This window comes from Lepisosteus platostomus, chromosome 11 (assembly GCF_059453375.1).
Source record: "Lepisosteus platostomus isolate fLepPlt1 chromosome 11, fLepPlt1.hap1, whole genome shotgun sequence".
Classification (NCBI taxonomy): Eukaryota; Metazoa; Chordata; class Actinopteri; order Semionotiformes; family Lepisosteidae; genus Lepisosteus; species Lepisosteus platostomus.
Window position 1 is genome coordinate 4,927,359 of NC_142621.1, and position 24,201 is coordinate 4,951,559.

The 24,201-nt window shown below is 45.5% G+C and overlaps 3 protein-coding genes across 6 annotated transcripts; 1 reads left to right on the forward strand and 2 right to left on the reverse strand.

Moving 5' to 3' along the window:
• Positions 1–22: 22 nt before the first annotated feature.
• Positions 23–13,551, reverse strand: mutyh (mutY DNA glycosylase). Of its 3 annotated transcripts, none has more exons than XM_088598056.1 (16): positions 13,403–13,551; positions 12,853–12,975; positions 12,357–12,478; positions 11,643–11,682; positions 11,465–11,538; positions 10,315–10,356; positions 9,221–9,292; positions 8,593–8,706; positions 8,188–8,285; positions 7,823–7,967; positions 6,664–6,748; positions 3,620–3,799; positions 2,552–2,700; positions 1,771–1,935; positions 1,385–1,435; positions 23–879 (listed from the first exon to the last, which is right to left on the reverse strand). In XM_088598056.1, exons 2-16 carry the CDS (start codon positions 12,932–12,934, stop codon positions 715–717), a joined length of 1,584 nt encoding a protein of 527 aa, XP_088454182.1. In that variant the 5' UTR covers positions 12,935–12,975; positions 13,403–13,551; the 3' UTR covers positions 23–714. The 3 variants fall into 3 exon arrangements, with proteins under 3 accessions (XP_088454182.1, XP_088454180.1, XP_088454183.1); XM_088598054.1 differs by having other exon boundaries at positions 13,399–13,518; XM_088598057.1 differs by lacking the exon at positions 13,403–13,551 and adding an exon at positions 13,154–13,392.
• Positions 13,552–14,132: 581 nt separating this feature from the next.
• On the reverse strand, positions 14,133–18,125 carry LOC148651849 (uncharacterized). Of its 2 annotated transcripts, none has more exons than XM_088598071.1 (4): positions 17,541–18,125; positions 17,222–17,372; positions 16,464–16,642; positions 14,133–15,281 (listed from the first exon to the last, which is right to left on the reverse strand). In XM_088598071.1, exons 1-4 carry the CDS (start codon positions 17,688–17,690, stop codon positions 14,979–14,981), a joined length of 783 nt encoding a protein of 260 aa, XP_088454197.1. In that variant the 5' UTR covers positions 17,691–18,125; the 3' UTR covers positions 14,133–14,978. The 2 variants fall into 2 exon arrangements, with proteins under 2 accessions (XP_088454197.1, XP_088454196.1); XM_088598070.1 differs by having other exon boundaries at positions 16,464–16,645; positions 17,541–17,981.
• A 36-nt stretch (positions 18,126–18,161) lies between these two features.
• Positions 18,162–24,038, forward strand: toe1 (target of EGR1, exonuclease). Its single transcript, XM_088598058.1, has 8 exons — positions 18,162–18,368; positions 18,721–18,865; positions 18,961–19,001; positions 19,258–19,354; positions 20,906–21,064; positions 21,356–21,615; positions 22,255–22,417; positions 22,810–24,038. The coding sequence occupies exons 2-8, from the start codon at positions 18,755–18,757 to the stop codon at positions 23,491–23,493; spliced, it is 1,515 nt and encodes a 504-aa protein (XP_088454184.1). The 5' UTR covers positions 18,162–18,368; positions 18,721–18,754; the 3' UTR covers positions 23,494–24,038.
• Positions 24,039–24,201: the final 163 nt, after the last annotated feature.

Genomic DNA, 24,201 nt, shown 5'->3' on the forward strand with positions numbered 1-24,201 from the left:
TTAATGAACATCAACACCAATATAATCTATTCTTCATTATTTTTTGTTTAAAATAGTTTATAAAAATACACACTTTTAGGAAACATATAAAACATACATATTTGAATCTTACACAGTGGTAAGGTATAGCATGTTACAGTACAGGGCAGTGGGGTAAATCTAAAAGCAGCTGTGAGGAAGTCCCGGCAGGTAGTGATCACTTGCGCACATTTGTTTTAACTGGACATCTGGTCATTACCAGAAAAAAGCAAACAGGGAACCAGAGGATCCCCAAGATGAGAAAGAAAAGCTCTGTTAAAAGACACTACTACAAATAATAGTATAAAATAGTAGATATTTCTTACAGTATATCCTAATATGCTTTCAAGTATATTCAAGGGGGGTCTCCAAGGAAGAATGATTGGGGACCAATAAACAAAGGAGAGTTTTAAAAATGATCAATAATGTTCCATGTTGCACACCGTGTGCTGGAAATCTCCACGCAGCTGGGGAACTGAACGGTTCTGCTCACAGCCCCAGAATTCTTACAGTAATTTTACCCACCATGAGCAAATGACACAAAGGGTGTAGTTTCTCCAGAGAGACAAGATCTCAGATGCACAGCAGGTCTGCATTTAAAAGGGTTTCTTTAGGAGTGTGTTGAGTCCCACACTTTCCAGCACAAGGCCAGTGTCTGTGCGAGAGAGTGAACAAGGTGTGGTCCCGGAGTTTCGGTCAAGAAGACAGTATGTCCTCAGCCTCCTGCTTAATGGCTGGCTGAAAGAACTTGTGAAGAGACAGCTGCCTGGCTCCATCAGCAGGCTCTTGCGTCCGTAGGGTCTTCTGGGACTTGTGCCTGCTATTGATTATACCATCAGAGCTTCGTTTCCGCTTCCCATCCTTGAAGGAAAGAAAGGCATTTAAGCCACAAATTAAATCATAAACTTTCATTTAAAACGAATGAATCTGATGCTGCAGGATTTTTGACTTGGGTCAAGACCTTTTATCTTATAGCTCTCCTCCAAACCGTCTGCCAAAATCATGGAGATGGGATATCTAGCACCACTTTCAAATATTCAGGTAGCTAGTTGCGTCCGCCTGTGTAGGCCGCAAAAGGAGCAAGCAAAGGTTTATTCCAGGCTGAAAAGAAGAGGCACAACATTTTGGCTGTGGTTCCTTCTTCCGGTGTGAAGGAGGCTTCTGCTTCCCATTTTCAAATATCTTTTGCCGCTTTATAACGATAAATCTAAAGTTCAGATCAACAAGACACTTGGGTTAAAACTGAATTTAAAAAAAAAACGACAAAGAGAAGCCAGCCTCTTCTTCAAACAGACATAACCGAACCCCCCGAGCAGGTTAAAACAAAAAAAAAACGCGAAAGACTCTGGGTGGGTGAAGATCTTACCTTACAACCCTCCGTCTTCATGCTTTTCATCTTCTCATAAAGCTTCATCACCTGGAAGGAAGAGAGAGACAGACCCAGACATTACAGCGAAACAGAACAAACTCGGACAGCTTTCAGGACAAGGCAACAGAGCCTTAGCTGGGATCATCTCCAAGATGACTGGGATGTTTAAGAAAAATGTGAGAATGCATGTTAGAAACAAGACAAAGCCGATAAAATAAGACAAAGCCAATTAGCCCTTAATCTAACTTTTGGTCCTTAGTAGCGGCTCAATGCCATGTCCTTGCCCTGAAGTGCTTTCAGGGGCACCAGAGCAGAGACTGGCAGCGCCAGCCATCAGGGGCAGGCTCGTCCCTGGCCACACTCCCAGCGAGCCAAGCGCTCACCTTTTTCATGCCAGCAGACACCGCTGCCTCCTGGAAGGCTGTCTCGGTGAGCCAGCGCGCCCGTGAGTCCTCCTGCCCCCCCGCGGGGCTGGAGCCCGCAGGGTCCGGCAGGCGGCCGCTGTACACCACGTAGGTCTGGTGGATGTGAGAGAAGACGTGCACCACCTGCCAAAACAGGAAACCCAGACCTGAGGAGTGGCACAGCCCTGTACGGGAACTGCATCCCTTTTCTTAACGGGGGAAACCAGAACAACACGTCGCGCTGCGTGCAAAAGCAAAGGGCAGGAGGATGATCTCCACCCGCAGAACGTGGGGTTGGTCTGCTGGCACCTCTACGAGGGTCTAGAGTGGTTTGAGGAGTACCGGACGGTAATACAGATACGTGGCTAATTCAAAGAGCTGTATTATAAAAATTATGCATGGATGAACAATTTGATATAAGTATGAACGGAATTCTGGATATCTTTCCTCGCAGGTGGAACTGGGCACCTACATCACCAGTGTCCACAAGGAACATGCCATCCCCACTGGACACTGATTTCAGTGCCAATCTGGTGTGCACTCTCACTATGCAAAGCGATACGCTTCCCAAAATCTCTAATTACAAATCCCCAGGCCATACAGTGTTTTTAGTTGGCCAACTAATTTTTTAAGCAGCTTGTACTGTAAGGTACAAGACACACCTATTATTCCACTGCAGCACGTCTTTAATGGTGCTGTACTATCAACACTCACGGGAGAGTTGAAGAAAGGCAGTAAACTCAAACTCTGGAACACCCACCTCGCCTACATGCTGCAAAGCCCCCTGTTTTAAGGAATCTCCCAGGATCTTTTGCACCTGTGCCTGCAGTGCACTCCTCTGCTTTTTTTCAGAGTCATGCGCCTCCTCAAGCAGCATGCTGGGAAATTCCCACATCCCAGCTAGCAGCCCTGTGAAAAGAGATACACAACACACACACACGCTTGTCACACTCTCAGTCCACACTGCAAGACAGCCTTGGTCACAGAGTGGCTTTAAAAAAAAAAACACAGAAAAAATATCTGCAACATGTAACTCCCTTTAGTATTGCTAATTAAAGGTTCAGTGCAAATTAAAGTCTCCAGCCTTTATGTTTAAAGGGGAGCTACAGTCCCAATTTCTCAGACCGGTTATTAAATCTCATTCCCAACATAAATTCATTGACGTTACAGAAATATTTTTACGAATTCTGAATTAAGCACAGAATCGTGAACTTTGTGAAAGTACTGTAAGTCGCCATGCTGTTGCAAACCCCTGGTCTTGTCACGGGCGACAGCAAGAGCTTGTGAGAACCGTGACGTGAGGCAGCCCTTCCTGCTCACTAGTCACTGTGATGACTGATTTAATGCAATACACTCTACTGTGCACACTTTACTTTCATTGCAGTTTGAAATGCACTCATCATGAATCTAACCCCAAGATAAAAAAAAAACAGTGTTGTAGTTCCCCTTTGAAATTCGGTTATCTCATACCCAATTTGAAACCTTTTTTGTGGGTTTGTTACAATAAAGCCATCATCTCCAGGCAGCACCAATTCCGTTGTCCTTTCATTGCTAAGGATCCACTCGGTAAAAATAATAAATCAGACAACCAATATCACACAAGCCTCACTGTCGGCAGGCGTCGGCGAGAAGAGAGGAGAGAGATCTAGAAAGCCGGGAAAGTAAAGGAGAAGGTTTTCAGGGAGAGGAGTGTTAGAAGTTGGAACAGAAAAGGCCTCATTTTTCACTGAGGGCTTCAATTATCGCTGTCATACTGAAGGACGTTTTCTGCGTCACCTATCCTGCAGACGTGAGGGCGTACACAGGAGCAGCGGTCTTGGGTGCTGACCTTTGCTCGGTCTCTGTACGAGGAAATACTCTCTCCCTCCTTTGGCACCGTTCCTGTCCAGGACACAGGTGAGGGTGCGCTCCACCCTGGGGGGCTTTTTCTTGGGCTTCCGTGGGAAGTTGGTCACCCCCAGGCTGCTGTCCCAGGATTCACCGGGAGGGATACACAGGGCACAGCCGCCTACAGACGCCGAGACAGAAAAGAACGCTGGCTACAGCAGTGCATGCTGGGAATAATCAACACCAGTTCGCTCCGACCCACGGCAACTGGGAATCTGGACGTGGACAATGAAATCCAAATTGAATTGAGAAATAAATCCCAATGGAGTAGCCATCATGTGACAGTGGGTGTCAAAGAGGTAAAATGTTTTTGAAAAATCAAGTGTATGTTTAAAGGTTTCTTATAAGCTCAACAAATGGGTAACTTCCAACCTGAAAAACACATTAGGACACTAGCTGGGAATGAGGTTTGGCAAGACACTCAAACAGAGGCTGTTGAAAAAACAAACCACTGTTAGAATTAGATAGATAGATAATACTTTATTAATCCCGTAGGGAAATTAATGCGTTACAGCAGTCCAGCCCAAGACAAGCAAAAACAGACATCAGAATAGTTATAAAACAAAAGACAACAAAATAAATAAATAATAAATAAATACATAGGTGTGTGCAAAATGTGATGATCATAGTCACTGTAAAAACAATAAAATATGTGCAAAATGTGCACAGGTTTATACAGACTGATTGTCCAAAAAGTACAATGAAGCAAACATGCTGTCCATAGACGAGCAAATGAAGGGCTAACAGTCCTAGCCTAGGACAGCGTTATACACCCTGACAGCCGCTGGGAGGAAAGACCTGCGGAAACGTTCCCTTGAACACCATAGCTGGAGCAGTCTGTTGCAATATTATAGTATAATATTATACTATATTATAGGAAGATATCAGGAAAGGAAGTTTCATTTGGCTTCAGGCAGCTGTGATCTGGTTAGGTTTGAAGGTTCCCAGACATTTCACAGGGTCAAATTCACCTGGCGATTAACAATCAGGCCCGCTTGTGTTGAGCCAATCAGTTTAAGTCTCATCTTTCCAGCCCAGCCAAGTGTGTACTATGACCAGTAGGGCAAAGAATGAGTTGTTTCACTGGTACACGGTCCTGACACAGCCAAACAACAGCTGGTACAAACAGCGCAACAACAAACCGAAGTCTGAAGTGCAGCAGAAGGATTGCGTTTCTGTCAATATTTGCGCAAGCTCTCAGATTCCTTTGGGTTTAACATTAGCCCTCCACTTTTATCTCTGCACAAACATGAGCAGGCCACCCTTACTCCTGTGACAGGAGAGAGAATTGAGGATTAAATTACCTATCTATCCAGTTCCAACCATCAGCTGAAAATTACTGGCAGAATCATTTTTTAAAAGGATCCTTAAATGTAGCTTGGGCACTTTGTGTTTGATGGTTAGTTTCCAACTGTCCATCTCCATTTAAGTGGCAATAAATGGTATTCATTGCTCTCTGAATGTAGGGCGATTTTTCTTAACTTTTTAAACACTGTAAACCTCATACTTCTCCACTTCTGTTAAGATTATTTTGTCTAGACAACTCTTTTAACGGACAATGAAAACCATAAAAAATGTACTCTAGGCTAAACTGTCAAATTGCATGACTGAAACATGAACTCATCAGGCTCTGGGGCTGCTAAGCAGAAGCGCTCAAGTCACTCAGTGAAAATGAGTGCACCTTGTTTTGGAAACAGCAGTGCTTTAGTGCATGCAGATGGGAAATAACTATTTTCGGAAGATCTAAAGAGATACCTCGATCAAGAAAACACACCAAAAATAACGAGCCCCGGTTTTAATCTTGCCCCCTTAATTGATTAATGATCATTTTAATTAGGCATGCGAGTTAAGCTCTGTTTTTAATGTATAGTTTTGTGTGGATTCAGAAACTTTATTGTAAGCATTTTAATTATGTTTTTCTTTTCAGTCTTGAACTTTTAACAAAAGCATGAATGCTTTTAAGATTTTTTAATTTTTCAATTATTTATAAATATTATACAACTATTCTTCTTTACTTGGGCTCAATTTATTCCCCATAAAACTGCTTGCAAGGTGAAAACTCGTATAATGGAAATTAAATTCCCATTGTTTTCCTTGCTATAATCTCCGATTGGTCTGGGACTCCGAATTATCCCTCAAACACCCAAACGTCACCTTAATATAGCACAGAACGGTACCCAAGTATGAAAACAATAAACCAATAACATTCCAGATTCATTATTTGAGTAAAATGCTTAAACTCACTTTTTATCTAATGCATAAACAATAGATAACATAAGGAAACAATATCACTCCTGCAGAATCCCGTAGTATATGACCTTAACACGCACAAGGCTTTATTGTAAAGAAGTTCAAATGTAATGAGAAATAAAAAGTAAATTCCTCATCACAGAAGGTGTGATGAAGAAGAAGCTGGGCAATGCATTATGAGAGCTCTGCTCTCAAGTAAAGGCTTGCTCCATGAAAATCTGCTTGATTAACGAGAAAACAGGTAGGACTTAATACATCTCGTATAAATGAATACTTCCCTCGCTGTATGAGCAACTGGTAGACATTTTTGTATATAGAATAGTGCAATCCATCCATCCTCACGATCCCACTTATCTTAGGGAGTGCATGAGGCATCGGTCATAGCAGACAAGGCCCATCCTGAACTCTCGGAGCACAACACCGGACTACTGCTCTGCCCTTGGAAGGTACAGCTGCCAATCACCGTGACAGACTAGATTAGCCAATCCATATGACAAGCACCTAGTGGAAATCCACATTCATGGGAGAGAGTATGTAAACTCCACACAAACACGTCCAAGGATGAAACTGAACCCACTTCCTTGCAGCTGTGAAAACTGAATACGTTATCCCTGCCATAAATTTAAACACAGATCAGGACTGACGTACCATGCATGTTATCAATACATTTCCCCGTTGCTAAGAGAAAAACAGCTTGCTACTATAATAAATCAGTACATTAAAAAATTAACTCACAGCACTCCTCAATATCAGGAGAGCTTTGCTCCACAGCTGGTTTACCCAGAAGCCTCTGTGCGCCCTCCTCCTGTTCGACAGCCACCTACACAGAACAGAGCACACAGTCCCAGAGCTTGATTAGGAAACCTGAGGCTCTAACACAAGGGCTGCGTGGGTTTTTTTCAACAATACGTGTATTGTTTTATTAAGGTACAAGATTATGCATGCATAAAACAATAAGATAATTATTATACCCCCTAAACATACTTGCCCCTCCCACCCACAGCCCCAGAGAAAGAAAAGGGTTATTTTTAAGACATAAAATATATTAGAAACACAGGTACATTGGCATAAGATGCCCACCAAACAAGTTCCAAAAACCTAACATTAAAAGTTGAATGTCAATTCTATGATATAGCAAAAACATAAATGTCTAGCAGGAGCCAGCCTGTATGTGTCCACAGTGGAAATGTCATGGTGATCTAAGGGGGACTGATGACATGACATGACAAGTACTTTCTGATCAGAACATCCCCATCGTGTTTCCAGCTGAGGGACTGAATCATCCGGGTGCAAAGCTAACGAACCCAGATGGATACAAGCAAGAATAATCTCAGCTTCTTCACTAGCCAGGTACCAAAGACCAACGTTACCAAAAGACCTTATTCCTGGACCGAGAGAACAAAGGAGCCCAGCAGGGGATAAAGTAGCTCACTCTTGTTTTTTTTTACAAGGCGGAATTTTGTGGGTGTGCTGAGCCAGGACAACAGTGCTGTGTGTAGAGATTAAGGGGAGTTTAATGATACAGCACTGCCCCCTAGCAGGACACACAAGTAACACAGGAGAGCAAGCACTTGGAGCTTAATTTCGCCACCATCAGGAGGGTGGCTCCCCAGTCTCTCAGCTTGCAATTTCAAACATTTTTGCGTACACTGTGCTAAAGGAAGTTTAAGAGTAATTTAAAAGGAATCAGCTTATTGACTTTGGATGCATTCCTTTTTTTCGGGCAGGACTCACAACCGAGGAATCACATCTCCCATGAGAACACAACACCCCAGATTGTCTTAGTCTTTACAAAACCGAGAGGACGGCACATTATTTCAGGCTCCTTCAATAACACTGGCAGTGCGCAGCTCTCAGTGCTGTGGAATTAAGGAGGCATGGGGCTTGCACGTACCTTTCTGTGGGCTCTGCAGTGTGATTGGACTGGGCACTGGGAGCACAGCGGGCCTTTTGGGGTACACACTCTTGCACCCAGCTCCATCAACGCCTGGTTAAAATCGCCGGGCCTGTCCGGGTCAACCAAGGTATTGGCCAGGGTCCTGAAACGGACACAGACACATGAAGACGGAACCACAGTGAGCCCCCAGAGACCTTCCTCTATAAGCACCCTGGACGATTCATCTTCAGAATTTCAGGAGCACCACCAATCCAAACGTGACAACTGAGCAGCCGAATCATGGAGATAAAAGCTCATCTATATATAAGGATTTCTCCGATAAAACATGAAAACCTCCCCAACGGTCTCCACGGTAACCTCACCACAGAGCCTCGGTGACCGCCGGGCTGGTGCTGTCTGCTCCGATGGCGCGCAGCCGACAAAACACCCGGACCACGTTCCCGTCGACGGCTCCCATCACCTTGGAAACAGAAGCAACACCGCGTAGTTGAAGCCCCGGTCAAGATTCGGGCTCACGGTCAGGGCTGAGAGCACCAACTACGAGTGTCCACTACTGGAACGCCAACTGTGGACAGAGGTGGCCTATATTCTTTCGCCCGTCCAGGAGCCCAGGGTCTTACTTCACACCTGGCACTAGCAGAGAGCGGGACTGATGTTGCTTCTCGGCCTGCCATCTCTGGCGTGCCCACGGTGCCCTGCGGCGTGGAGAACGCCGTGTGGGCCGAGACTGTGGTTGTGAGCGCAGTGCCGTCTCAGCTGGGCCGTACCTGGCCCATCGCGATGGAGGCCACAGCCCCCGCAGTGTACCGGCCCACCCCGGGCAACAGCTTCACCAGGTCTTGTGCCGTCTTTGGCATTTGTCCCCCCAGCTCCGACACCACCTGAAACAGACCACAGCTCGGACTGGGACCATGATAGACGCACTGTTCAGCACAAAATTAAACATGGGACATCCAAGATCAATCCACATCCTATCTGCTCTACGATCCTGACACACAGCACACCAAGCAACGTGGTGATGAATACTGGCCTATTCCACCCTTTGGTTGCCTTCGCTTCTGCAATAGGGGGCCCCAAACTATTAGGTTTTGTAGCTGAACAAAAACAGGGCCCTCTGCTCAGCAAAGGCTCCTGCAGCACAGTAAGACACATCCACTGGCTCAAAGTGAAGCTGGTGATCCCTGGTGTTGCAGTAACGCCAGGACATGCAGAATATCCAGAAGGACTTTTCTTGGAAGGTGATTGCACCTGGGTTTGCTTAATGATCTGAATGTTGTTGTAGATGCGGATGCGTCCAGTCGATTAATTTGGTGGCATGTGCCGCCATTGAACGCCTACAGAAAAAACAGTGCCAACAGTGAATGGCAGTGCACTGAGGTGCACTTCCTAACGCACCTTCTGAGCCCCTTCGTGCAGTCTCTTGCCTCGAGAGTAGTATCCAAGACCAGCCCACATTTCATTCACCTCCTGCACAGACAAAGGAAAACAACTCCCTCAGAGGCCAGAGAGATACGGGAAAAGGAAGGATTTTTTAAAGCAAAGAAATGCTTGAAAAATGCAAATGGACACACCCATTTTATTCCCACCCCTGTGATGAAAAAAGCATGGTTTTTAAAAGTTTAACTTATTTAAACATTGAATGTTTTCAATCCAGTAAAGAACTCAAACTCCTTGTGGTGCCCCTAACTGAACTTTTCTTTGACCGAATACTGGAATGAATCAACTGCACATTCGCAAAAGACCAATGCAACCAAGCCTGTCCGCTTCCTCCTATCTGAACACTTTTAATCTCTGTGCTTCTACTTAATGTAATCTCACTTTACCTCATTACTGTCTAGAACAGCACTGTTTGATATTCTAATACTGAAGATGTTCAAGTCGGTAGTTGAATCAGCCTGAGAAGGCAGCAAAGGAATGAGTGTGACGCCGGAAGAAGGCTCCACAGCCGAAACGTTGTGTGTCTTCTCTTTACAGCATGGAGCAAGCCTTTACTTGTTCCACTGTAATACTGAAGATGCTCCTTTTCTTTTGTACATGATGGAGCCTGCTAGTAGCTTTTACATGCTGAAATGTGACCATCATGCTTGCTTGAGCTCAGAGGCTTCCCTCCCTGTACTTGCCCCCCAAATGGTGAATATTTACCCAAATTGTGACTGTTTACACTAAACTCCGATGGGAAAGGAAGGTTTGGATTTCCTAGAGTTACATCAAAGACAGGAGGAGGAGGGTGTGGAGAAAGGTATATATAAGCTGTGTAGAGGCATATCCCTTTTGAGCTATGACAGGTACTATAACTATTATGGTCCTTACTGTGGTTCCTTGTAAGCCTACAATAAAGCTTGGCTGGAGGAACCAACACTTCAGGATCGAATTGCGTGGTTTCTCCATATGCTAAGCTCCAGGTTTAAGTTATTAAACTCAACAAACGATTCCAAACTATTTTGTCGTGGAGCACTGTCGGGGGGGCTGCCGGAGTGAAATCACATCACCTCCAGAGTGGCTGCAGCGAGGTCTTGAACTGTGGGCCACCTCTGAAACAGGAAGAGAAAGGAAGTCACAGGACACAGGAAAATGGAAGATCTTCAGTTTTATTCTAGGCAGCTGTTATGGGGGCATAACTACCCCGCTAACTACCCCAAACCTGAAAGTTTTACAACCCACTGGAGAGACAGAACACAAGCTTTCAGCACCTTAAATGCATTACTTGTTTAGACTCTGCTCAAGCGACTTTTTGTGAAGGTCCATGAGGGGGTGAGGCACATATTTGGCAATCCTTTGGCTTTCCGTGTTTTGAAAGCAGCAACAAGTAGCCTTGGGCGTCTGTCGATTCTTTCTCACGCAACGCGTAGTGCAGTTCAGTTATTTGACTAGCTTACAGCACCTCCTGCAGCCCCTCAGCTAGTAACACAACTTAAAAAAACAACCACCAAGCTCTGCTGTAGGGTTTCCCTCCCTACTTCTGTAGTGCAAATACAAGTTTGGTGGTTTGAAGCCATTAATAAATTGTGCACCACGAAACATTCCACCAAAAATGCAGGATTGTGTTCTCTTGGTCTACTGTGAAGAAGCTTAAACTGTGTTTGAATTATTATTTTATAGTATGTCTAACTCTTTCAATCCTCTCCCTGTTGCTGGAGCTGACAGAGAGACTCCTTGGGGTGTTTCTTAGCTACTATCAGGTAAATAAGGTCATTTTCTTTAAAACAACTTTTGGATCTTTCCATCTGTGCAGAGCAAAGAATTCTCTTCTGGGAAGAACGTAAATCTCTGCCTTTATAATGATGTCAGAAAGACGTGAAAGTGTTGAACAAAAAGTGAGAGAATTTGCATGTGAATGCAGTAAAGCAAGTTAAGACACCTGATTTGCAAGAAAAACTGCTGATGTTTTTCTTGCAAAGTAGATGTCTTAAATTCAATGTCTTTTTTTCCTGTTTCGTTGTCATGTATTTTGCAAGATGAAAGGATTAACATCCTTTCTGTACATTTCCTTCACTTCACTGGCTGTCCTGCAGTCCCGACACTGCATTGTAGCCCAGTCAATTGATCTTCAACCAGCTGCCTCTCGGACAGCTTTCTGCACAACAGTAAAACCGAGAAACAAGCAAACGCCCCCCAAAACAGGAAAACAAACTTCTTTACCTTCATCCACTTAATGTAGTAGTCCATCACTGTTGCAACCTGGGTCTGCTGTAACATGATTTCCGACACCCACACTGGGGAAAAAAAAAGCACATTTTTAACAGGCCACGTATTCTCATGCTAGAGGTAGTTTCCTCCTATTTTCCAGAGGTAACACTCAACTCTGAAGTGGACTTACCAGCGTAGGTTCTTTTATTGACATCTGATTCCGTTAGCGCCTGGAGAGGACATGACAGAAGTCAGACCTCTGGAGTGCACAGTACAGACCATTTATTTAATCGCTATCAGAGGTTTTACATTCGAGGTATCAGCTCAGGATTGGCTCCTACCTGCTGCCACTAAAAAGTCCTCAGAAAAAGAGCAGTGAGCATACAGAGTGCATTTTTTTTCCAGTTGCAAAACATGGCAAAGACAGCCATGATTTTGTGGTCACTGTGAAATTCTGGAGTGAGCACCAGCATGGGTGACCAAATTCAAGCCATTACCATTCAATGCAGAGAACGAGCGTTGTGTTTGAAGGTTTTAAGCACTGCCTAACTACACCCTAGTGTCGCAGTTCAGGTGGGGAACTGCGTCAGCATGCGTAGGCTGCAAAGGAACAAGTAAGAGGTTTATTCCATGCAGAAAAAAAAGAGACGCATTTCTTCTTTTTTTCAGCATGGAATAAACCTATTACTTGTTCTTTTACACCCTAGTGTGGCATGGTTACCTTAACGAAGCAGCGCCCACTGTTATATGGTTACTCCAAAGGGGAGTGCTGTACTTACGAGGACAAGAATGGAGAAAACAGAGATGCTGTTAACTGCCTGCGTTTGTGAGAGCTTTGCATCTGCGGTACGTGTACATGTTTAGACGCAGCACAAATACAGCAGTAAAGAGGTCCCGTCCCTACCGCTGTCCTCCAGGGCAGGTCCCTCTTGGTTTGGTCATACCAGGACAGCAGTCGCCCTCGCAGCGAGGTGACGTCACCCGGCTCTTGGAAAGAGTGGGCCGGCGAAGAGAGGAGCGCAGGCTCTGGGCGAAGAGGGGAGAAATTAGGGAAGACAGGCGGTTAGGAGATCGCAGCAGCCTGACGCACACCGGGTATCTTCAGGAGACTAGACCACGGCTTCATGTGCACTTAACGCTGCTTGCGTTAAGAGGAATGTCAAACGACATGGAGGTCGGCGAACGACGTGGTTAAACCTTCCTCACGTATTACGGCTGGGAAATCAGATTACGCGCATTCAGGTCGCATATCCCGCACGAAAGCGTTATTTTGAAGGACGTGTAAAATGGAAACGGCAAAAGCGAGCTCAGCCGTCTTCCACGGCCGGGCGTCTTATTAAAGGCCGTCGCCTTCCTTCGTGAGAGCTCGGCGTGGGTATCCTCATCTGCGACTGAGGCACCTTCTTTCAGCGTGGAGACTTCCTGCGTGTCCTTGGTTCTCGCCTTCATCGCACTCCTCGCTGCCGACCTCAGCCTGCGCATCGCATCTGCTGTCACGGATCCGCCTTGTGGAAGAGTGATCCCTTAAAAAAAAAACATTAACCATGTCATACTTTCTTACTTAATGGGAAATCCAGAATTGCACACCCCTGGTTTAAATATTGGGGTTGATTGATCGCAATAACGATAAGCAGAATCAGTATGATCGCTTCGCTCTTCACACTAGATTCCCTCAGATTTTAAGGTTTTGATATAGCCTACCTGACCGCAACGACCTGAGCGTATATGAAGTCTGTGAACAAGTTTTTGTTTGGAAATTTAAAATGACTATTACGTCGTCCCCGCTGCGTCTTCTTTTTCTAACAAACGCGCAGGGAAAAATGAGCAAAAGCAATTCTTGCACGTTCAAAAAAGTTACACACGGAAGACTAACACAGAAATACAATCGATACAGTCCAAGAATAGTATTATATTATTTTCCAAACTGCTAACTTTCCTTGGTTTACCTACTGTAGAATTACAACTTCTGTTGTAATTGAACACACACGCTCCCGCCTTCGGCCCTGGGAGAGGCACCGCCCCCGGCGCTGCAACGTCACTCGCTTCCAGTTGGACATTCCTGCAGAGCCACGCCCCCACCCGGACTTGTGGGAAGACTGTGGGTGTGGCTTCAGACAAGCGTCTGCTGGGATTGGGCCGAGCATGAGCAACATGGCGATTTCCAGCGATTGGAAACGCCCCCTGCTTGTTGGCACCGTGAGTGGTGGCGGGTAAATTTGAACTGTATTAGGAAGACCACAGAAGAGAAGCTAATATACACACCGGAAGATCGCTCGCCATGCTTAACTATACATCTGTTAGAAGCTACTTACAATTGTTATTTTGAATTAGTTGGAATTGCGGGGATTAATACCAGAAGTTGTCCAAAGACTAGCTTAAAAAAATACGGCAATATGCTTCTTAATTAGTAACTATTTTATACGGAGCTGGAAAATAAACCCAGTCTTCTCCCTCGTACAGTGATCACCTTGTTCTCCGTTTTAAAAGCTCATAAAGTTAATTATTTCCATACAGATTAAAGGAATTTTAAAAGCGGGTATAAAAAGAGTTTACTGATCCTAATCTTTGAATATTAGGACAGAAGAAAAGTACACAACAGTATTTTTGATTATGCTGTAAAACGTGGTAAACAGGAAACATTAATATATGAGTCCCAGCTTCCATTAACAGCCACATAAAGCACATTTTTAAGGATTTTTATTTTTCAATAAACATCCTTGACTTCCTAATGGCATGCTTACACATCAATGGGAAATCCTACAGTTATACCTTATCCAAATTAAGGTTTAAATTCCCCACTCATCCACAGTAACACTCAGTACTTCATTCACAAAAAAATAGAACTGCAACAGTTCACGCTGTACAGGTAAAGTCACTGTCCTTGGCATACAATTTGTAGTGACAAGTCATGACTCTCAGATCAAAATCAAGCTCATATGAATCATTAATAGCCTAACTGTTTCTCTATGCTTTCGTTCTTTGATCATAAGCCCTCCTATGAATAGAAACTGAAGCATTACTTAAAGAAAGGTCATGAAGGTAACTTGAACTCCACAATAAACACATATAAAAATAAGTTAAAAGGCCACGACTGATGATTGAGAATGGCCAATAACAGCCAAGGATACGGTTATTTAAAAGTCAGTTCAATGGAGTTTATAATTGCCCTAGGAAGAACCTATTTTCAAACATAAAAAAGTGTTTCTTTAATTTTCAATTAAGTATGGTTGAAGATAAACCACACACCGAAACAGCCTAAACAAAATGATATAACAATCATTTTAGCAGGACAAAACCCCCCTGGATTTCAGTAGTATCCTATTAATAAGCTTTATAAGCGTAGCATCTTTCTGTCAAGAAGTGATGACCTGCATGGAACATCTTTAAACCGGCGCTCTTCACAGACAATTGCAGGAACGTGTTCAATGTGAAGAGGTTTTTTTTTTTGCCCTCTCTCTGTGCTCCTTACGAAGGGGCCAGTCCAGCTCAAAAGTCCAGAGCCGCATGAGAAAACACAGGCGACCTCTCAGAGCCCGATGGCGGCCACTTCTTCCTCCATCGCTGGCGGCCCCATCATCTTGGGCTCTACTCGGTTACACAGAGTCCTGTAGGATGGGAGGGGGTACCCCAGTTCTCGCAGGAATTCGTAGCCCTTCACCCCCACGGCGCCCCGGATCCTCCTGGCGGTCAGCACCGTTTCCTGAGACCACACCGCCCTGCGGGAGCGCTTGGCCAGCGTCAGGGCCCGGATCTGATCGTCGAACAGGAACATCTGCAGACCCTTCTCTATTTTGTTGAGCTTATTCAGTTTTTTCTTCATTTCTTCAGCCTGCGTTACAAAGAAAATGGGTTAGTTTCATTTCTGGCGGTTATTTCCATGATCTCTTCTTGAAAATGCCAGCTGTACAGAAAGCATCACCAGAAAATAAGTGTTAATCATCATTGTTTTATTTTTTGATGTGATAACAATTTGCAGACTGCAGTGTACCAACTCTAAGGCAGTAAAAACACAAGATCAAGCAAGAGACTTTCACTCTCACGCAGGACGGAGCACCTTAGTTGGGCTGTTGACAACAGTTTGATACTGTGCAATTTATTCAACCTGTTAAATCCTAGAAAACAGCAATAAGATTGATAAGATCAGCAGCCAGCAGCCATATCACCCTGCAACTCACAACTGGAAGCCCACTGAAGCTAAGCAGGTCAGTGAGCCTGGTCAGTACCTGGATGGGAGATCTTCTGAGAAAAACAAAGGTCGCTGCTGTAAGAGGTATTAGTGGGACCAGCAGGGGGCGCTCATTCTGCAGTCTGTGTGGGTCCTAATGCCCCAGTATAGTGATAGGGACACTATACTGTAAAAAGGCGCCGTCCTACAGATGAGACGCAAAACCAAGGTCCTGACTCTCTGTGCTCATTAAAAATCCCAGGGCGTCTCTCGAAAAGAGTAGGGATGTAACCCCAGCATCCTGGCCAAAATTCCCCCTGGCCCTTACCAATCATGACCTCCTAATAATCCCCCTCTATGAATTGGCTACATTACTCTGCTCTCCTCCCCACTGATCGCTGATGTGTGGGGAGCGTTCTGGCGCACTATGGCTGCCGTCACATCATCCAGGTGGGGCTGCACACTGGTGGTGGTGGAGGGGAGTCCACCACCAGTGGAAAAGAGATATATAAGTGTAAGTGCACACATGCACAATGAGAAGACAAGCAGAGACAAAGCCCAAGGAACAAGCATATTAGTGGCAACAGCGAATACAAGATTGCTATGACTGTAAACTGAAAGCTCTGCCACTGGAGACAGTCGCAGAGCTTTCATCATCCTGGTTTATAGAAACTAAGAGCGCGCCCATTCCTCTGTCCACTCTCCCAGCTGAAAGCTTCCAGTCTCATCTCCCATTGTAGCACAATGGACACGCTCAGCCACACACCCCACGGTGAATCAAACCTCATCTATCCACCCCTTTCGTTTCTGCTGGATGGTAACCCCGCCGCCCCCCAGCGGGCTCACCTCTCTCTGCAGCCGCGCCGTGTGCTGCTGCTGCTGCTCCAGCTGCGCCTTGTACTGCTGGCACAGCCTGCAGGCGATCTCCTCCTCGTTCCGCTGGCCGCCGGCCTCGGCCTCGTCCGCCTCGCCGCCTCTGGGCTGCCGCCGGGCGTAGCCGTGGTCCACCAGGGTCTGCTCCTTCTCTGCTGCAGGGACAGCAGACAGGCTCACACCCCTTCCACCCCGGGCCCAGACTGCATCCACCATGGGGTGTGAGTGACTACTTGTAATGAGAAGGAGTGCTGAGTGTGCTGTAGCTTCAAAGCTACATGTTATATACCCCTACACCACACCCACCCAAGTGGGGGACTGTATTTCAGTGGAGGACACAGTGGGTCCCCTCCTAGGCGTTCATGTCTGTGGGGTCCCTTGAGATGAAAAGCACCATATAAGTGCACTTGTTACTTGTAAGTATGAGTAGAGTAAGAGAACAGAAACAAAATCCTAACTCAAGAGGGAGACTTGGGGTATCAACAGGTTTCAGCCCCCCCTAAGGCAGAAGTTCCATGTAGGTTTTCCTCGTTCTTTCAAACGAAAGTCCTTCCGCCAACGCCTGCCAAACGTGTCATAGCGCATTTTTATTTCTATACAAGAGCTAAAAGAAGGGCAGTGTCTTAGCACAGCTAAGGAGAAAATAAAAAGGCTAAATAATGGTTTGCATGTAGTGGGCGACCTGTCCAACTCAGATGGTGAATGACTCATGCTGGAGGTGTTTCAAGTACCGGGTTCTGCTTTCAGGGGTGGCAGAGCTGCAGAGATAGGCGAGGGGGGGTCGGGCACGTCAAAGAGAGTGGGGATGGCGTTGGGCTTGAGTTTCCTTCCTCCTGCGGGTGATCTGGCTATCTCTTCAAACTGGCTCTCCTCAAAGTGATCCTGTGCCGGGAGAAAGATATTGCAATAAACCCTACACCTTGAAAATCCAGACCAAACACCTTCCTCAACCTCAACGTGTTATGCAACAGCAGTAAGAGGTGGAAATGATCATCACACACAGCACTCGACAATAATCATAGTTTCGACGTGTTTTAAATTCTCACTTGCCTGACACAGCCTAGAGCACGGAGTCGGTACAAAATCACGTCGACAATTGATGACCCACTTCCTCATTCGCTCTGGATCTTTTGGAAAACGGAAAAGCTGCTTCCCAATCGTTGTAGAGTTGGAGCAGTTTGGAGCCGAGCATCCTCCCATTTTTTTACCTGTACAGAAGTTAAGTGAAGCTCCCAACTCTGGTTTACGGGATAAGTTGCAGGAAATAGAAAATTAACCAAACTGTCCTGAAACTTCTTGATATCAGAGGTGAGACTGGGACACAAATGACCCAAAATACCGTGCAAATGAAAAAGGTTAACGGTAGCAAAGCATTAAAAAAACCTTAACTTAGATTTGAGCCAAAATGGCGACTATGCCTGCAACAGCTATTTTTAGTGACGTCATTTAGCTAGGGTGCCCTTGTTACCGCCTGATTAAATAGACTGCCAAGATACTTAAAAATATGTTGCAGACATTAAAATAGTCGCAAATAATTTAATCAATATGCGTGTTTGAGAAAACCACGAATATTTTTTTTATTTGATTAAACACTACAAATACCAAAACAGTTTGAGCGTTTCTAATCACGTGGGCCAGGAAAGACCCAACCTGAAGGAAAGCGAAATCGAAAGTATTGTGTTCGGCATTGTACAGTTTTCGGAGTAGGATAGGACTGTGGGATTTATGATAGAAGCTGAAATCTTGAATTCATGGATCTGAGGATTTAAGTGAACTCTTATGGTGTCACTGATTAATAGATCACGGCCTAGCGGACTTTACTCGTGATGCATTTAACATAAAATGGTCGTTAGTAGTCGAACCTGCACCAAAAGCTCAGTAAGTTGCTTAAAATGCACTAACTCCGAAGAGATTCAGGTATTTGTTTGCATCTATGCATCGGAGATATTGATTTATAGTTTCTCCAGAAACACCTCAGCAGAGACACCTGGATGCCACCATGTGATGAATTGTCATTGATAAACGCTAAATTTTCCAAATAAAAAAAGAGCCTTCTGTTTCTGACCGCATCGTGTGGTGCAGTGCAATTAATCAGGCATGCCGAGTTGTGGAAAAAGTTTCAGTAAATAAGTATTCTGTGCACATCACGTTGCAATATGACAATGTTAAGTGTTAAGGGAGAAAACTTAAATCGAAGAAAATAACCACTCTTGTGATTTCTACTTTTTAGGAGCCGCCCGGTCTGCACACGTGAAGAGGGGATAATGACTTCCTTAACCGTGCCCGTCATCGATGTTCTGAACAATAATTTTAAAGAGCTTTGGCCAGCAATATTGCTGTCTATAAAAACCTCCTCTTTCATCGCCTTGGATACCGTGAGTTCATATCTTTCTAATGCTTAAAAAGTTGGCAGTTGTTAAGATGTAGACAATAGCAAAGCAAATGCATATTGAACTTTTTTTTTCTTTAGGAATTGAGCGGTCTCGGATCCAGAAAAGCCTTACTTGCACAGTGAGTTTGCTTTCAGCGTTCTTTGTATCCGTCGTCTTTTTGTTGCAAAATGATGCGCATGTTATTAGTATTTTAAATGACGCGTATTAACCTGAATTACTGAATTACACTATTGCCTGACTAATCCCAGTGCTGTTTCAGTGCGGTGTAGGGTTATACCTGTTCAATCCTTTTAATTAATATAATAATAGTTTGCAAGATGTCGTTTTGAAGTGTCTGATCTGGAAAGTTTTTTTTTTTAATGTTGTTTAATAAGATGTATCGAAGACCGCTACAAAGCTATATGCCATGCCGCGCAGACTCGGTCCATTCTGTCCTTGGGGATCGCTTGTTTTAAGAAGCTCCAGGACAAAGTAAGTGTTCAAGGCTCTGTTGTTTTTTCCGGGTGGAGTTCCCGTTCTCCTTGCCTATATATAGATTTTCTCTGGGTACTGTGGTTTCCTCCTATTGATACACTGGTAGGTTAATCGGCTGTTCACAATGATCCACTCCTTAACGAAGGGAACTGCTCCACCTCCTCATTAATCTGCCTAATTTCCATAATTAGTATTAGTTTGGTTAGAGGTCAATATTCAGGGCAACTTTCAAAATCTACAATATCAATTAATTGATAAATGCAAAACCTGAACCAATCGGATACAGTAGGCAAACGTAAATGTACAAATGACAAGCAAGTCCGAACAGTGACTAAAAAAGTGTACTGCAGTTGAGGACTCATTGATCACAATGGAGAAGGAACGTCACCGAGCAGAGAGCGGTACTGGGTGGTGGAAAGAGTTCACTACAGCGCAAGAGAGAACCCAGGCGCTGCTCAGACACATGGGGTCACAGGGTCTTGTCAGGAGCGACCACCTCTCGTTTTCTTCTGCTCAAATTCCAGTGTGGTTGCCGCAAAAAAAAAAAAAACCCAACACAGCTTCCACCTTGTAGAAACACCACGAGACGCGATGAGAAAAAGGCCTGTCTCTGGTTTCAGAAGCGGGGGACATGACCGAAATTCTTTTCGGTATTCGGAGGTGAAGAGCAGTATAGGGGTATCTTCCTGGCTGGCTCAGTTGCCCTCACTCGTGTGTCTGGAGTAATGAGTTTTCAGAGTGTGACTGGCACGCCAGTGTCCTCAGATTGGACGAGTCTATGCAATTTAGGAAATGAAAATTGATAACAGCTGAAAGAGTAGTCAAAACACTGTCCTCTGTTCAGTACAGTAGGGACATTCTCAAGGTTTCATAAATAGCCAAATTCACATATAACCAAGTCCACCCCTATACCATTGCATAATGCACAACAGTATATTAGTATGTATGTTTAAAAGACACAAGTAACCCTATCCTTTGTAATAATTAAATTAATGGCTTTAAATACATTTAAATAACACTGATCAACTGAAAGAAACCACAGTATTCATAAACTTATAGTAATCAGCTAAAATAAAAACCGCAAATCCCTCCCCTGCATCCAGGCTGCACTTTCGCTCTCTGCCTCTGTGATCAGCACACCCCACTGTAGTGAAACGGGCAAAAAACTGGCAGTGAGCCTGCAAAGTCATGTCCAGCCTGTCGTTCCCCACACTGCTGACACAGAACGTGGAGTGTTCAGTAGAAAAACAAGAGCGCGTTGAGATGTGGGTTCTTGGGCAGGGGGCAGGGAGGGGCTCACTCACCAGCTAGATTTGTCTCGCCTTCCTTATCTGTTGCCATGCTGTTTTGAAAGTTGCCCTTCAACGGCCCGATTCTATCCCACTCTGCTCTTCCTCCACCCAAGATGCCATTGGTCAGACCGCATCGCAGATCAGTCCGTTCGCCCACGCCGTGTTCGCAGGTGCTGAGACCCTGATGTAGTTGATTAGGATCGGAACCCGGTCGCCTGCAGGCCTGTCCGCCTCTGAACGTCCCCTGTGCTTCCAGGCCGCCGATACGTACCTGGTGCAGGTGTACAACCTGACCCTGCTGTGCATGGAGGAATACATCATCGAGCCGCAGTCCGTGCAGTTCCTGGTGCAGCACGGGTTCGATTTCAACAAGCAGTACTCGCAGGGCATCCCTTACCACAAGGGAAACGACAAGGTGAGGAATGGAGCCCAGCTCCAGTGTGTCACCACATTATTCTTTAGACACTTAAAAGCTTTTGATACCCCAAGAGATTTTTTTTTCCCCCACCCCCGATGGAGCAAAAACAAACGGTTGGAGTCTGAGAGAGCACACAGACACTGAGGCCGGATATTCTCTAGTCATGATCTCACAGGTCCATGTTAATAACAGGATGGAAGGTTTCTAGTGTTATTTTTCTTTACGTACCTCCCAGATACTGTAACAGGTGAGGTTGTGATCTGTCCCTCTTCCTCCTGGCACCAGCAGGGAGGGGACGCTCAGGTGCAGACGATCCGGGCTCTTTTCCTGGAGCTGCTCCGAGCCAGGAAGCCCCTGGTGCTGCACAACGGGCTGATCGACATGGTCTTCCTGTACCAGTGCTTCTACGCTCACCTGCCCGACCGCCTGGCCACCTTCATGGCGGACCTGTCCGAGATGTTTCCCGCCGGAGTCTTCGACACCAAGTACGCCTCCGAGTACGAGATGCGCTTCATGGCTTCATACCTGGAGTACGCCTACAAGAAGTGGTGAGTGTCCACTCCGTGTGCTGGACAGAACACACGGGCCTTTGATACACTGGATCTTCCCCAGCTGTAAAGTCCAGTTGTTCAATAGCTGAACGCTAAGCAGGGAGCTGCAGCCGTTTAAAACCCTGAACGCTAAGCAGGGAGCTGCAGCCGTTTAAAACCCTGAACGCTAAGCAGGGAGCTGCAGCCGTTTAAAACCCTGAACGCTAAGCAGGGAGCTGCAGCCGTTTAAAACCCTGAACGCTAAGCAGGGAGCTGCAGCCGTTTAAAACCCTGAACGCTAAGCAGGGAGCTGCAGCCGTTTAAAACCCTGAACGCTAAGCAGGGAGGTGTAGTTGTTTAAAACCCTGAACGCTAAGCAGGGAGCTGCAGTTGTTCAAAAATGCTTGAAAACAAAACAACTTTATGGAGGAAAAAAAGCCTAGACAACTGTAAAAACAAATAAGACAGAAGCAAGTTCACAATTTAGTGGCCTGAAACCCGCCCAGATGAAATAAAAGATTTGGTGCCAATAAATAGAAAAGACATCCTTAAACCTTCCTCATGGAAAACGTGAATATGGGGAAGAAAAAGAGTTGCATACTTGTCAGCTGGCCTGGATGAAGTCAGTGTTTAAAGTCCTGTCTTTTACTTGCTTAGCAAGCGGGATAATTGCAAGTCGGTTGAAGCTGGAGGCAGTGGCCCCCATCTCTTCCTGGAGTTCTGCAGCTACTCCGGGAGGCTGTGCAGCTACATCGACTTCAGGCCCTGCTCCGAGGGCGGCAGCGAGGAGGGCCCGCTGGACATCTGCCTACGCTTCTCGGTGAGATCACCGCAGTCCTCTCCCGCTGCTGGAGAAGCACGAGGCTGCCAGAAACGGCTGTTCGAGAACATGACCTTACAAGTGAGAGGAGGGCCTTTGACCCTCCTAGCCCTTTTGGTAATTAGTAGTTAATGTGAGGATCTCACCTGGCCGGTTCTTGATCGATTTCTCGATCGAACTGTTTCCACGGCGATCAGGGTGCAGAAATCTAACTGCGTGGGTGACATGCCTGAAAAATAAGGAGCGAGACTGAGCTGTTTGAGAGTCAACTCTAAGAATCAATCCTGATCTTCCTTAAGCAACTGCGCTTCAAGACGTATTTATAGTTTCATTGGGACTTTGTCCCACAAGCTGCTCAAAGAAAGGTCACCTCTGTGCCATCTCTCCTACAGGCTTATGGCTGGTGCCCTAACGGCTCGCAGTGCACCATGTCTCACAACACCGACCTGATCATCGAGCAGGACGAAAAGACCAAGGAGGACAAGAAGAGGAAAAAGAAATTCAAAAGGAAGCAGAGAGCAGCTCTGAGGGAAGCCCGAGCCTCCGAGGGAGACGCTGCCCCTCCCAATAAGCAACCTTGCTTGGAGGAACTTGCGGATGTGGCTTTCTCGGCTCCTCCGGGGGACTCGATTCCCTGCGCACCTCGGGGGGAGGAAGCCGAGGGGGAGGATTTAGAAGACGCGCAGATGATGGTGGTGGAGGAGGAGGAAGTGGCGGGACAGGCCGGGAATGGTTCCTCCGAGGCGCAGGCATCGTCTGGAGACAAGCCTGCAGATGCCAGCGAGAGCGAGGGGAAGGCACCCCAGGGAGAAAAAGAAGAAGGGAAGGGGAAAAAGGTAGAGGGGGGGACTCACCGAGCCGGTTTCGATGCCTTCATGACCGGCTACATTTTCTCCTACATCACCACACTGAAGGGCCGCTCGGACGAGGAGAGCTCAGGAGCTGCTCTTCCCGACTGCCTGAACAAACTCTACCTCAGTGGCAAGTCCGTGCCCTTGCAGATTGTCAAGAGCGCCTTCTCCAAGTCCTCCAGAGCTCACACGCAAAAGATGGAACTTGCCTGGGGCAAGAGCTAATTTTGTAGACATTTGTTGGGTTTTTTTTTATTTTGTTGTCCCACACGGAGCAGGTCCTGATCCAGACTTGGCAAGATGTTCCTTCCTCACCGGGGAAAAAAGTAATTTTGAGTTTCAGCTGCTGTTGAGTTGGAGTGTCTTTGTTTAATAGATAATACTATGAAAGTATTTTCAAAATTCAGTTTGTAACCTCTATTTCCATTAGGTTTTGGGGAGCCTGTCATAGACTGAATCTGCTCGTCATAACCAACAGAGCTGTACAGTGATGTCTAAACGTTACTATATTACGGTTTAAAATGTGTAGCAAAATATTTGGTTAAACAGGCTTTATACAATGACTTCTGTTCCCTGGATAAATTACATTAGAAAATATGAAATTACATATATAAAGGAAAGAAATGAGTTTTTAACAGCAAATGAATTTTAATCCAGTGACATCAGGATAGCTTTGTTCTCATTTCTCAGCCACTTTCTGACGGGCCATGTTCATTTGTGAGAAATGTTTGTCCTGTAACACAAACATTAAAAAAAAAAACTTCGGGTTATTGGCTCTTTTTTTCATTGGTCACGTATTGTCAGTACTGTACTGCTCTTCATCCCACTAATCAGAGCAGCTTGCCGAATGAGCCATTTCTAAAGAAAAGAATCAGCATCAGGGTTAACCGTAGTATCCAGCAATATTTAATATTCTCAACAGCAGTAAACAAG